This window comes from Etheostoma cragini, chromosome 21, assembly GCF_013103735.1.
Source record: "Etheostoma cragini isolate CJK2018 chromosome 21, CSU_Ecrag_1.0, whole genome shotgun sequence".
NCBI classification, from domain to species: Eukaryota; Metazoa; Chordata; class Actinopteri; order Perciformes; family Percidae; genus Etheostoma; species Etheostoma cragini.
Genome location: NC_048427.1, coordinates 10538322 through 10552378, shown reverse-complemented (window position 1 = coordinate 10552378; position 14057 = coordinate 10538322). Strand labels below are relative to the sequence as shown.

General features: G+C 40.3%; 2 protein-coding genes across 3 annotated transcripts; one reads left to right on the top strand and one right to left on the bottom strand.

The window, feature by feature from the left end:
• The first annotated feature begins 243 nt into the window (after nucleotides 1-243).
• On the top strand, nucleotides 244-6055 carry mto1 (mitochondrial tRNA translation optimization 1). The gene is made up of 13 exons (XM_034861133.1): nucleotides 244-528; nucleotides 1330-1532; nucleotides 1660-1859; nucleotides 1958-2075; nucleotides 2294-2592; nucleotides 2761-2873; nucleotides 2974-3164; nucleotides 3271-3401; nucleotides 3986-4190; nucleotides 4434-4605; nucleotides 4743-4852; nucleotides 5044-5201; nucleotides 5341-6055. Exons 2-13 carry the CDS (start codon nucleotides 1343-1345, stop codon nucleotides 5509-5511), a joined length of 2058 nt encoding a protein of 685 aa, XP_034717024.1. The 5' UTR covers nucleotides 244-528; nucleotides 1330-1342; the 3' UTR covers nucleotides 5512-6055.
• On the bottom strand, nucleotides 5242-10437 carry LOC117937294 (tectonic-3-like). Of its 2 annotated transcripts, none has more exons than XM_034861147.1 (14): nucleotides 9943-10437; nucleotides 9193-9307; nucleotides 9007-9104; nucleotides 8746-8858; nucleotides 8462-8570; nucleotides 7887-7999; nucleotides 7754-7792; nucleotides 7303-7377; nucleotides 7058-7177; nucleotides 6881-6979; nucleotides 6673-6776; nucleotides 6366-6513; nucleotides 6081-6215; nucleotides 5242-5958 (listed from the first exon to the last, which is right to left on the bottom strand). In XM_034861147.1, the coding sequence occupies exons 1-14, from the start codon at nucleotides 10190-10192 to the stop codon at nucleotides 5713-5715; spliced, it is 1764 nt and encodes a 587-aa protein (XP_034717038.1). In that variant the 5' UTR covers nucleotides 10193-10437; the 3' UTR covers nucleotides 5242-5712. The 2 variants fall into 2 exon arrangements, with proteins under 2 accessions (XP_034717038.1, XP_034717039.1); XM_034861148.1 differs by having other exon boundaries at nucleotides 8746-8855.
• Between the last annotated feature and the right edge of the window lie 3620 nt (nucleotides 10438-14057).

Genomic DNA, 14057 nt, shown 5'->3' with positions numbered 1-14057 from the left:
CGCGTGCGCTTTTGACCTACTAGGGTGCGCGCGTACGTTGAATAATGTGTGCATTGAAAAGATATTTGATTAATCCTGATTTATCTGAGATATAAACAAGAATGGAGGGTTTCTACTGTACACGTGGCAGTCACCAAACAAAACAACATTTATTTTTTTTAAACAAAGTATTACCTTAATATTTATTAATTTCACCTCCACCTTTTATCTTTTCATGTGTAAGTTGCGGTTGCTTACTTTATGTTTTCATTTCATTCATGAATTCATAAATGACTTAGTATAAGAACAGCCGATGCCTATAGGCAAACAAACTGACTTGACCTATTAAACAACATTGTCAGTGCGTATACACACCAGTTATTACGACTGTAAGCTACAGACAGCATGGCAGCCTCCTTGAAGAGCGTTTGTGTAGCAGACGTTAGGTAATTTTCTCAAAGATCCTGATCTTTCCTTGAATTTTAGTTTCTTCTGACATCATTCTGGAAATTAAACAAAATACCTTCTTCGTCTTCTTCCAAAGAAATTGTAAGTACATTTAATACCCATCTGATTTGGGCGTTGCAACAGAGACAGTTGTGTTCTTACTCCATATATGTAGGCCTATATTAACTGTCACTGTACTTCTGAATCTATTTAAAGATAAATGGAAAGCTACGGTATTATGGATATATAATGACTAAGTGGATAAAGGCCAACAAAAGCAACATAATTATTACCCTACTGAAAAAAATTACATCCCTACTGTAATGCAGCCTGTCAAACTGGGGAAAACAACACTTATGCCATATAACGATATTACGATAGTGAAAATCTAAGATGATATCTAGTCTCATGTCCGATGTCGATATATGATGTCGATATAATATTGACATATTGCGCAAGCCTAGTGTTAGTATTTTCTTTCTTAGAGAACCATGTTTCAAAAGCATGCTAAAGATGGTGGCTTTGAATGGTGACAAGTTTTCATTAAATTTAACTTTAGCAGAAGTGCAAGTAAATGTAGGAGCAGTATATGAAGTAGTTAGGTCATCTTTAATATAAAAAACAATTGTTACATTTCAGACATGATGCAACAATAATGCAACAATTCAAAAGGAATCACTTTAGCATGTACACTAATAAATCTAACCAGGAATTCCCTTAACGTTTTTTTATGACACTTGAGTACATTTTGAACGCATGAGCCACTTACCTTTGATGGAGTAATAGAATCAAGGAACTTCTATTTAACTAAAGATTAGAGGCAGTTTTGTCCTCGCTCTGTACTGCTCCCATTAAAAAAAAGTCATTATGTTCACATTTCTGACCATCTAACCCTCGCTACAGGTATGCACCCCACATGTTGACAAAGAAGCTTCCACCCCTGCAGAGTCTTCTGTCACTGGTTTCCAGACTCAGCAGTCACCTTGCCAGACAGCATTATGATGTCATTGTTGTGGGTGGGGGTCACGCGGGGACAGAGGCAGCGGCGGCGGCAGCCAGAGTGGGAGCAGAGACACTACTGGTGTCACAGAAAATACAAACCATTGGTGAGAGAAATACATAGTTTGCCCTTTAGCAAACATCCTCCTTGTGCAATCTTGATAGGTTTTTTTTTTTTTTTTAATTAAAAACGTTCTACCAATTTATACTCCTTCTCTCATCACATCGCTCCAGGTGCCTTGTCCTGTAACCCGTCCCTGGGAGGAGTAGGGAAGGGACAGCTAGTAAAGGAGGTAGATGCTCTGGATGGGCTTTGTGGTCGAGCAGGAGACCGGGCTGGGATCCATTTCTCCATTCTGAATCGTAGAAAAGGCCCCGCTGTGTGGGGCCCGAGGGCCCAGCTGGACCGTCAGCGCTACCGCGAATTTATTCAGGTATCTTACACACAGATGTGGTTTTCGTTTTCAGAATTTTTGTCCGTGGATTGATTCAAAAGTGTTAACTGTGCATCTGCCTGCTTTTTCTCATACAGTCTGAGCTGCTGTCCATTCCCAGGCTGACGGTGTTGGAGGGCTCAGTAGAGGAGCTGCTGGTATCAGAACAGAACCCAGAGGAGCCTGGACAACACAAAGTCACTGGGATACGTTTGGGTAGAGAGAACATGCTATGGCTATTATATCCTGTGCTATTATCATAAGGATTCATATTAAATGTTAAAGCCAATCAGTTCTGGAGTTGTTGGACATCTGATATCTAACAAATGCACCAACCAGTAAAATGCACTTTTAACATTTTACAGTATAAGTTACAGAAAAAAGGGATCTGTTAATCAGTTTATGATTTTGCACTTATTTTGACATTGTCTTAGCAAATGGAAGCCACCTGATCTCAGCCAGCTCCGTGGTTCTTACTACTGGTACCTTCTTGTCTGGCTCCCTCTTCCTGGGCCAAAGCATGTCCCCCGGGGGTCGGATTGGAGATGCGCCATCGAGTGCTGGGCTGTCCCAGACACTGAGGGAGAGGCTGGGACTAAGGATAGGCAGACTGAGGACTGGTACCCCTCCCAGGATTGTGAAGGATTCAGTAGACCTTTCCTTGGCTCACCTTCACCCCCCTGACAGTCATCCAACTCCATTCAGCTTCCTTAATACACACACACACTGCAAGGTAAATTACATTAACAGTTTTTACAGCACTGGTGTACAAGAAAAGGTTAAACAAATTTAGGAGTATAGAAGAGCTATAAAATACTGTCTATTAAATGTTTTGGTTTAGTCAACAAAAGGACTTATTTTTAAATTTTGACTTTTATTTGGCAACTAAACACTTATTCAGCCTGAAGAGCAGCTGCCTTGCTACCTGACCTATACTACTCCTGGTGTAGAGAGAGTTGTAAGGGAGAGTCTTCATCTCAACTGCCACATACAGCAAGACACCAAGGGTCCCAGGTACACACACAGACAGACACACACGCACACACACACACACATACAGACACAGTGTGTTCTGAAGCTGAAAAGTATTAACTCTAGTCTTTGGCTGTCACAGATACTGCCCGTCCATTGAGTCACGAGTGCTTCGTTTCCCAGGCAGACAGCACCAGGTGTGGCTGGAGCCTGAGGGGGTGACCTCTGACCTTTTATACCCTCAGGGTCTCTCCATGACCATGCCCCCTGACGTGCAGCTCCGCCTCATCCGAGAAATCCCTGCCATGCACAGAGCTGAGATCCACACGCCTGGTATTTACTGCATGAATCCCATTTGATGCGCATAGTAATCATTAATTAATCTGAAAGCATATCTACTGTGTTGTAATGTTTTTTTTAATATTTTGGGCTTTTTCAGGTTATGGTGTGCAGTATGACTTTGTGTGTCCCACTCAGCTGAGCCCTGCCCTGCAGGTAAAAAGCACTCAGGGTCTTTTTTTGGCCGGTCAGATAAACGGAACAACAGGGTACGAGGAGGCTGCTGCACAGGTAGCTGCTTTTTTTCTGTACATTATATTAAGCAATTCAGTGTCTAAATTGTGGTTCATAAAACTTGCATTGATGTCAACCAATTTAAGTCTTCTGCCACTACCTCTCAGTACACGCTCTGGGCTCTAGTGTGTGTCACAAGCATAGTTGTATTTATTTTCCAGGAGTTACAGAACAAGGAGCTTGTTGTCTTACTGGTTTTACCTGTTGTTTGTTTCACTTAGAAAAAAGATAAATTGATTAGATATCAACTACTAAATTAATAGCAAACTATTTTGATAAGCTAATAATCGGTTAGTTATTTTTTTATGGTAAAAAAGTTTAACTTCTTTGATTCCAGCTTCTTAAATGTGAATAGTTTCTAGTTTCTTCACTCCCCCCTATGACAGTAAACTGAATAACTTTGAGTTGTGGACAAAACAGGACATTTAAGGGCATAATTTTGGGCTTTGGGAAACACTTCTTTTTTTCTGGCAATTTGGAAACCAAATAAATAATCAATTAATCAACAAAAAAATCTAAAGATTATTCGACAATGAAAAGAATTGTTAGTTGCAGCCCTGCTCTTGTTTCTGTCTGTGCAGGGCCTGTGGGCGGGGGTGAATGCTGCCCGCTGGGCGCTCTCCATGCCACCTGTGGCACTGTCTCGGACAGAGAGTTATATCGGAGTTCTAATCGATGATCTGGTGAGTCGAGGCGTTACAGAGCCGTACCGCATGTTCACCAGCCGGGCGGAGTTTCGCACCTCTCTAAGGCCGGACAACGCTGACCTCCGCCTCACTCTGAAAGGTAGGCATAGTGCCCGGGACTTGAAGTATTTTACAGACGTATCCGGATGTGAGACAACCTGTGGAGTCGTTTATTTCAATAGTATTTAGTTTAGTGTAAAAAAAAAAAAAAAAAAGTAGTTAGTGTAAAATCATAACAGAAGTTGTCTCTGGACAGTGAGGACACTTTACAGAGTCATGATGGGTCCTACGAGTTGTTCTACTTTCTAGTTTTTCTCCAATGACAAACGTTTTCCTCTGCCAGGGTTTGAGGAGGTGGGATGTGTGTCCACCTTGCGCTACCAGGAGGCTGTGAGAGTAAGGGACAGTCTGCAGGAAGCACTGGCAGCCCTTCAGGCGTTGTCTTTTTCCACCCACAACTGGAGAAAAAAGTTGCCCGACATGCGTATGAGCGAGGCTAAGAGCACTGTACTGACGTGAGTGCAATATGTGGAATCACCAGTGTCATGGACCAAATCTGCCCAGCAGAGCATGTCTGACCTTTCATCTCAAGTTACAGTCCAAAGTGGTACATTTTTGGTCCTGACTGTTACTTTGTGGCTTCTTTTTTCAGTGGTATGGACATGCTGCAGTACAACGACGTGTCCTTTGAAATGCTGGCATCTGCTTTCCCAGAGTGCCTTTCACCACACATGGAGTTCTCACAAAGACTCAAGATAGAGGGTAAGAATGTGGTTTTGGAATTTGGAAGCAGTAGGGAAAGGGAACTTTCATCAAGTTTATCAACTTTCAACTTTCTGCCTTCATGGCTCAAGTATCCTTCGGCTCTGCTTCAAAATGCTGCTCCGTTATTGTCCATAGCTACCACAGCATTGTTCATATTTTCTAAATTAATCATTTTTCCTGTTATTTAGCTGTGTACAGACCTCACTGTAACCTTCAGAAGAAAGAGATTGAGAGAATTCAGAAGGAGGAGAACATGTCTCTTCCACATGACATAGACTATTTCTCTCTGCCGGTGTCTCTGTCTCAGGAAGTCAGAGAGATTTTGGACAGAGTTCGACCCAGCACTGTGAGTATAGTGTATTTACTGCTTCCTAATAACTTCTTGATCTGGCTAAATTAAATAAACTTTTGTGAGGTTTAACAAAAATAAAATAAATTAATCAACATGCAACTAATACCATGCTTTATTTTCTATCGTTTATCAGCTGGGTGCTGCTACACGTTTGCAAGGTATCACTCCAGCTGCAATTGTCCATCTCCTTAACTACGTACACTACACAGGACAAAAGGAGAGAAGAACGCAAAGAAACCGACCAGACCAAAAGAAGGAGAGAGAAGAGGAGCTATGTGCAAGAAATGCAGCTTTACCTCAGTGAAATGATAACTAGTAAAATGTCTTGTAAAATGTATGAATTACGGAAAATGTACAAAAGAATAAATTAATACTTCTATGTTTTATTTTATATTGAATTTTTTTTTAAATTTAAATGACATAATAAACATTCTTAATTTAAAAATATTTCCTCAAGATAAGAAGCTCTTGCAGCTCCCTAACTGCTCCACTGTTAGTTATCCGACTACCTGCTGATGAATTCTAATCCTGTTAGTAACATCACTGTGAACAGCGTTAAACTCCATGTGACCTTCCCAGTGTCTCCGCCGTTAACAACAACGTGCCCGTCCAGCTCAGCAGTGCCTCTAGTGAAGAAACCAAATGGAAACTTCCAGTTAGGCTGAGGCGAGCCTCTGGGGGGTTCTGGGTAAACTGTAGTGTCAACAAACGTCACCTCCGTTGTCAGAGCAATAGGAGACCACTGAGGACACTGAGGGGAGAAACGGGAGGAGAGTATTTTAACATCTTCATAGAGGTGAAAACTACGTGGGTTGCGCAATTAAAACATTATTTGTGAGGCTTACCTCGAAGGGAGAGAGTATGTGTGCGTACCTTGAAATTTTGACACTGAAAAAGGTATTTGGCCCCCAGGATGTAGTTCTGAGGAAGGTCTAAGAGACCCTGGCGGGCCCACAGTACTCTGACAGAGAGAGAGTTGGGGAGGACGCAGCCTGATTCACATGTTTCCTGTGAGAGGGAACAAAATAAACAGGAAGAACACATGGCCTCCACATGCACACAACAAATAGTTTCAGATAATCTAAAAACATAACGTTCAGTTAATCAACGTTTATTTTTTGTATTTTTTATCACTTTCAATTCCTGATTCAGCTGTACCTGCAGACTGACAGGACACTCTTGGGTAATAGCTCTGGTCCAGTCCGGTTGGGAGCCCGAGTTCATGGCAATCACATCGGGCGTAGCAAGTCCCTGCAAGATCCCATAAATCTGGGAACGCAGCTCTGAACAGTCACTAGATGGGGAGCTAAACAGCATACAGAAAGCAAAATGACACATGGAAGATTCAATAAAACCCATTGCATCATAATAATCTTTAATACCAGGACTCCCTTTTAGCAACTCCACCACTACTCTTCATGTAAGAAACATCAGTTAAAACTAGATGATAGAAGCAACTACTTACCTGAATGTGCAGCCAGTGACTGTGTTGTGTGTAAAGAGGACGGCTGCTCGTCTGCTGGGGTCCAAGGAACACTCCCCGCTCTGTGACAGCCCCAGTGTAGTCAGCTAACTTACTGTCAAGGAACCGTAATGCATGATTGACTCAAAGCTAGCTGGATAAATGAAACAATGACTTTAGGAGAAGTTCATGATGTTGTTTGTGAGGATACAGGCTTAACTTCTCCATCAAAGCGACCAATGACAGGAGCGCCCACTCTGAGTCCCACAGCAGGGATCGGTCCTTTGGGAGTGGGGCTGGGTGTTGCCAGCTGAAAGACAGAAATGGTATTAATGTAAGTGGTTGAATTTTTTGTGCATTTAGTGACGAAATATGTGGCTTTAACTACCTGGAACTGTACAGAGTGTGTCTGCAACAGCGACTGATTTGGATCCACATCAGCTAAGACTATGTTCACTGTTGCATACGTGAGTTCCCCTTTGCCTGTGTATCCAATGACAAACTCCACCTACAGGAGAACCAGGAGAACTGGGTTTAAAGATTTGGTTTGATTTAGGAAACAGTTGGGTGTGGGTGTGTGTGTGTGTGTGTGTGTGTGTGTGGAGGGGGTATCCTGTATTTTCATCTACTTACATTTTTCACCACATTGACACAGGAATTGTTTTGTTCACTTGGCACAGGCCAGTCAGTCAGTGGAGTAACTGGGATCTGAAACAAAAGTTAGTACAGCCTTTAAATGGAATTAACTAATTAAGATGTCTTTTTTTTTTAATGCAAATAATGTTCCTTCACAGGCTAATAACTTACTATAAAAATAAATCCACTCTCAAGAGCCCCAACTTGTAAGGTGAAGAAACCCAACAAGTTAATTATTTGTGCTACAGATAGATTTTTTGTTTGTAGATACAGTACAAGGTAGATTGTTTAATTCTAAGACTTGTGCTTTGCGGCGTGCAAGAGAAAACCCAAAAATTCTAGGGTTGGCAAATCATTCCGTAGGCTTGTTGTATCAACTTGTGTAGAGGCATGTTAAGTGCAAAATAAAGTATTCCTGCTAATATCATGTACACAATGAGTGACTTACCAGTAGGTCTGACACTTGTGCCGTCTCGACTATTGGAATCTGTAGTAAAATAAAAATATTGATGTTAGCCTTACTGAGATTCTCACCAGTATTTGTCTGCATGAAAGCATTTAGTGCAGACAGACTCACTAACCTTGATCAGGTTCAGGTTAGAGAAGTAGGAGCGGGCCTTTAAATTTGGGTCTGTGGTGCACGACTGAGGAGTCAACATGCGAGTACAAGACAGAGACACAGACCTCAAGAACTCTGCAAGCAAGAGAAAACAGAACTTGTTGTTGTTTGGTTTTTTTTAGAAGAAAAAAAGTTATAATGGTTACTGTGTTTGTGATATACAGACACAATATATTTCAAATACAGTGTAGTAATGCAATGACTGTTTAAGCATATTGTTTAATTTTATAAAAACAGCACAAATATACAAAAGAAAATTACTTCAAATTTCCGTTTGAGTTTGCTCATCTTTCAGGAAGCAATGAGAGTACTTTAGGGACTGGAAAATGGGGACAAAGAGGCTTTACGGCCAAATATGACTTCACGTAATTTTACTACTGCACTGAGAGATTGACATGTGAATATTCGGATGAGAGAAAATCCCATACATCAAACCTAACCTAGTTAGCAGGTCTGGATTAAAAAATGTTTGGGGAAACTCTTCTACACTGCAACACTTAACAGTTTGACATGCTTTTTTATTGGGTGTAAACTTACTTGCAGGGTTGCGGTTGATACACAATGCAGTAGCAGCCCCTGGAGATGGCTGATGAAGGAGACTCCGCACAGACGAGTTGAAGAAATATGTCTGGATGACATCATCGACCTACAAAAAATAAATTATCTTATATATATATATACTGTACATATATATACACACACAGTATGGGTATATACACAAATTAAAGGATCTAAAAGATAGACTCCCTCATTTAGTTGTATTGTTTAAAAATGTATTCAAGATACTTTTATTGCAAGCAGAAATCATCTTATCGGTTTACCCTATAGAAATCTCTGCTGTGGCTGCTGCCTGTAGGTGCTGGTGGTGAGAAATGGTATGAGTCCCCTAAAGTTGGATACTGAGGTAGAGCTGGGAGGGACTGTGGTGCATTCTCTGTTGGAAGATGCTGCATTAGTGGGGGATACATATACATTGTACATTGATACGCTCTTGCGAAAATTCTTGTAGCTGTAACATATTCAGTGATTCCCCTGGTGGGGTGTTTATTTTAAATGAATATATTCTCATTACGTCTACGTACCTTTAGGCCGTACACAAAACAATGAGTCAGTCACAGTGACAAGAGATAAATCCACATTGGCCCTAAACATCAGCCATTTCTCAATGCAAACTCCGGATCTGTGAAATAAAAATAAAAACAACTTTTTAAATGCTAAAAATGTGTACCTTATGTGTTATGACTACAGAGCATGTGCAGAAGACTTACATGTCTTTCTGTGGACATCCGGTGAAGACGGTACTCAAGTTTGCAATACCACAATTAACAGTGTCACAACAGCAGCCGATGTCACAGAAGTCAGGGGTTAAATCACAGAGACAACCTTGATAACAACAACAGAAAATACTTGTGTTAGTCAAGACAACTTCTGTTTTGTGTTTACTGGTTTAACAAGAGTACATAAGTAGACAGTCACTGTCTCCTTGTGTACTCTTGACAGTGACACTGTCAATTCTTTTAAATCTTTATTGAGTTTATTGTACACAATATTTGTAAAAAGTGAATTCAACAATGTTTCTGACCATTGACCATACTGGAAGTAACTTGGATTTAACTAAAGCCAAGATGTTTAGTTGAAACTGTACACTTTAATCAATAATCATAGAATCAATAATTACTGAGTTCTAAATCAAAGTCTCCAGTTAGTGTCTGAGATATCGTTAATAAGCAATAATGTATAATTACACTGCACATAAGAAAAAGGGCAAACTAATGTAACCTGGTGTTGTTTTAGAGACTTGATAAAAAGCACCGTTGGTTGCATTGCCAAGGGGCACTTTAAACAGACGATAGGGCTAAGAAGCTAAAGATGTACAAAAATTAAATTGGGTCTGGCTTGCACAAACAGGGGGAGACATCTTAATTGTTCACATAGCACCTCTGGTTTTCAAACCATCAAAACTAGGATAGGAGGCTTACTTGGCCTAACACACAAACAAAGACAGGATAGCTAGCTACCCTCTGAAGTCACAAGCGGTTGGGAGGTGGTTGCAGGGGGCTCTTCGGTGACCACAGTCGGAGCTTGAGACGCAGTCAGCGCCGTGGTTGACCCGGAGCCCACGGCCGCTGTACCGCCCGGAGTAGGAGTTGCTGAGCTGAACGGCACTCCATCCATAGGGCTAGGAGTCACGGATTCTGTGGCTGCGTGGGCCAAACGTCCACACAAGACGATACATATCTGAATTGAAAACCACTGGCGGGAATTCATTTCATTCAAAGAGACATGTTGCGGTCAACAGTGCGATGTCTAGCTAGATGACTGTAAAACAAAGGTAACTTTACAGTTGGATGGATTTTTTTCTCCTACGTCACTCTTTACAAATTTACACCTATATTTTCCTACAATGAAATAAACTAACGTTAAAATGAAATAAGCAATTCTATTCAGAAAACGTTGTCCATGGGTGCTAGACAAAATACGCCGAGAACAAGCTTCTTCTTGTTACCAAGGAAGTTGTCAAGGCAACTTCCGTCAACACTACCGTAAAACCTGTAAAAGATTACATTAATGTTATAATTCAGCCATGGTCTTCCCATAAGTCTGTGGTTGTGCTAACATGTCATTGCATTTAATAGCTGACTTTGTACTATATTCCAAAATATAGGCTTTAGATTGTACGTTTGAGTTTATCTGAGGTAACGGTTGAGTTGAGCTTATCTCCAGGATATCAACTTCAAATGCAATGTACTAGCTTTTGCTAAAACTCTTAAGGTATTTTGTGCTTCTTAACTCATATTCAAGGTCTGACATGTCAGGACATACACATCCAGTCCCATGCAAGTGGATAAACTAGATATACAATGAGCTATTAACCCATAAACATTTCCCACAGCACCAAATGCCTGAGTTACAGAGTTTAGCATGCAAATACAGCAATTTCTCCATAAGAAAGCATTTATTAACTGAGAGGTCATGCAGTAATTTTGCTGTATATGCCTCCTGTGTCTGGACTCTACAGAGGCATACGGTATCCATGTCACAGAGGAAGTAGGCACATATGAAGAAATATGAAAATGGTAATGGAAAAGCCGTGACCTTATTGGACTCAGCCTACATATTAAATCATCGACCCAAATTTATGTCCTAATCTTCTGAAGAAAAATTGTTACTCCAAGACTTATCAAGTTTCACAGTACAATACAAATCAGAAATGTCTCATCAGATTACCTGCATTCTTTTTCCTGCCTTCATCTCTTCCACGTGAGTTTGTTTTGGTTACCTATGTTGGGCAAGCAATGCCAAAGACAACCTGATGAGCTACTAGGACTTTGATTGTTTGAATCTGGCCTGGCCTGAGCCAGGGCCCTGGGGGGGCTCCACACAAGTTCATTTAAGGGTGTGTAAGTAGATTAAATTACATTCCTGAGAGTAATTTCTCCGTTAATTAAACAGATTATTACTATTTTTACAATGATTCTAATATGATAGTAGGCAACTTCTGGGCTCTATGATGCTATGAATATGTACATTGATTTCTTGACCTCATTATTTTTTCTCATGAGGTAATTACAATATCTCAGTCGCCATGAGGGGATTAGGAGCCCCCCTGCAAGGTTGTAGACATAAGTAAATGTCAATCAGAGGTAAACAAAAGGTTCCTTGAGATTTAGACCAGACAACAAAAGAATTCTGTTTGTATTCTTTGATTTTGTCCGCTCTCATTTCAAAGTTCAAGGTCTTTGTTTATCTTAACAATTAATCTTAGGTCTCAGACTCCCTCCAACAATGTTAATAAAATAGGAATAAGAAAGAAAAAGAAGATCACTTCATGCCCTTTTTCAATTAAAATGTTACTTAATTGCTTTTGGATAGATGGACCTGTACTTATCACACTGCTAAACATGACATTTTGGACCTAAGTGAAAGACAATAGTTAAAAATCCTGTACTTTTAGTTTTAACTCACAAACTGAAAACCAAAAGCTATGATAAATACATAAATGCTCTTAAATGTAAGAAAGTTCAACAATCTCTTAAGTTTTTCCAACATCCACTTTTCTAGTAAATACAATTATTTCCGATACTCATTCACCACCAAAAATATTTTACTAGTAGCCACCCTGTTGAAAACTGACCATGATGACCTTCTATCTTGCTTTACAGGAGTCCCACCCCATGTCCCCAGTAGCTGCCAAAATAGTCACAGCTTTAATTGGTTTGTCTATTGTTCACCTTTGTCAAACCTGTTATATAGTTTGTTGTTGGAAAATGACTGAGTACATGGGTAACCCTCTCTGTACTCAGGAGGAAGAGTGTGTTAGGGGTAAAGGTGGTGACAGTGAACAAGGTGTTCCCTTCTTTAAAGCCGTTACTCTGTAAAACAAACAAACAGGGCCCTAACCTCAAGTTTATTCACCATTACTCTACGTCTTAATCTTTAACTGTTCCATATGGTTGTTTCTCCTTTGACCGTTGTTTTGTTTGCAGAAATACTCTTCGTAGAGCTGCATACCAACCAAAAGAAATAAACTGAGCTCCCAGATGTGATTGTGTGGAGCCGCACAGATTAAAATATGTATTTTGCAGACGCATGATTCATGATTGGTTTAGCTTTCATCTGAAAAAACATGATAAAGTCAATTAAACAAACATGTTGTCTACACAAAGAACTTCTTGCTTGAATCCTTAATCACTGAAAACAAAGGATTGTGCGTGAATTCATATACTGTACTTAGATGCCTTGCGAGGTCTCTGGCTTTTTAACAGACTGTCTGAGGTTAAGTTACTCTTTCCTCCATTAAAAAGTTAATCACAGTAGAAGATTCCCAGAAGATGGTGAACTTTATCAATCCAGTGCCAAGTCTGCTTTTACTGCCTAAACCTGCCTTTTGTACCGTGACCTCTAACACACTTTCTTTGTTTGTTTTGTATATTTAAAACTTTTGAGGGCAAAAGCATGAATCAGTTAGGAAACCCTTTTCTTTATTGTTATCTCTCTTATTGTCCTTGCGAAACTCTTTTAAAATCCTGTATGTATATTTAATTCCACGTCTTCCTCTGTTTGTCAGGCTGAGTCTTGTTGTTTGTTTACACACTGTGAAGCCTCCAATCTAAATTTCCATCTGATCTAAAACAATTGTTAGATCATGAGATCCAAAATGATTTAGTTTTATACACTCTCCCACAAAGAATGTATTTTTTTGATTTCCGTGTTTACTCTTTTCCTCTTTATAGAAAAACAAACAGAAGTAAACTTTAGTTTAAAATTTTAAAGGTCCCATATTACTAAAAGTTTAAAGGTCCCGTAATGTAAAAATTGAGAAACCATATCTTTTCTGATTATAAAGGAGGTATAGGTGCTACAGTATAAGCACTGTGAGAGTATCAGAAACTGTGCTTTCAAAAGAGCCGCCCGGACTTTCACACGGTTGTGATTTAGCAGCTATATTATACATAGGTTAGTCTCACTTTGCCAGACTGTTCTCCATCACGGCGCTGTGGAAGAGAGTCTGGCTAGTTCACACAGAATTCCAGAATGGGAGAGAAACATACTCTGGTAATTTGGCATTTCTTTAAACCAATCACAATCGTCTAAGCGGTGCTAGGCACCGGGAAAAGCCAGAGTTTAAAATGCCAATACAAAGGGAGCCCAAGGCAACGGATGTCCTCCCTACAAGTGAAATCGGCGGAATGTCCTTTGGCAATGGAGAAATCCCGGAGTTGGAACGTCAAAGATATAGACTATATAAAGCCTAGGTAGAATGTGCTGCTACAGTGTTGTTACAGTCATTCCCCGGCAGCAGCAACAGTGCAGAGACACCAAGAGTGCAGATGACCATTCTTGGGCTTTAATAGAGCCCCAAGGTTCTTTTTGGAAGGAAGAGATTCTCAAATGCAGTTGGAGTATAGAGTGTACTTTATTACAGAACGTTCTGGAGACAAGATGCAGGCAAAGTACAGAGAGACAAGTCTCTTGCAGTAGATTACCCAATTGTCCTACTTCCTCCTCCTCGGCTGTCCCCTAAGTCCCACATTTCAGACACTCCCAATAGAAAGCTCAGCAACTTCAGGTTTCGGTAGATACAAACAAGGTCATGTAAGCGCATAATTTGTTACAAGGATAATAGAATACT

Excerpts from the sequence above, each read along its gene's own strand:
- mto1 (XM_034861133.1), top strand. The coding sequence starts at position 1,343 with ATGTTGACAAAGAAGCTTCCACCCCTGCAGAGTCTTCTGTCACTGGTT. Across the intron at positions 1,860-1,957 it reads GCTACCGCGAATTTATTCAG|TCTGAGCTGCTGTCCATTCC; the intron begins GTATCTTACACA and ends TTTCTCATACAG. Across the intron at positions 2,593-2,760 it reads ATACACACACACACTGCAAG|CCTGAAGAGCAGCTGCCTTG; the intron begins GTAAATTACATT and ends ACACTTATTCAG.
- LOC117937294 (XM_034861147.1), bottom strand. The coding sequence starts at position 10,192 with ATGAATTCCCGCCAGTGGTTTTCAATTCAGATATGTATCGTCTTGTGT. Across the intron at positions 8,571-8,745 it reads ACAGCAGAGATTTCTATAGG|GTCGATGATGTCATCCAGAC; the intron begins GTAAACCGATAA and ends TATTTTTTGTAG. Across the intron at positions 5,959-6,080 it reads TTCAGTGTCAAAATTTCAAG|TGTCCTCAGTGGTCTCCTAT; the intron begins GTACGCACACAT and ends TTCTCCCCTCAG.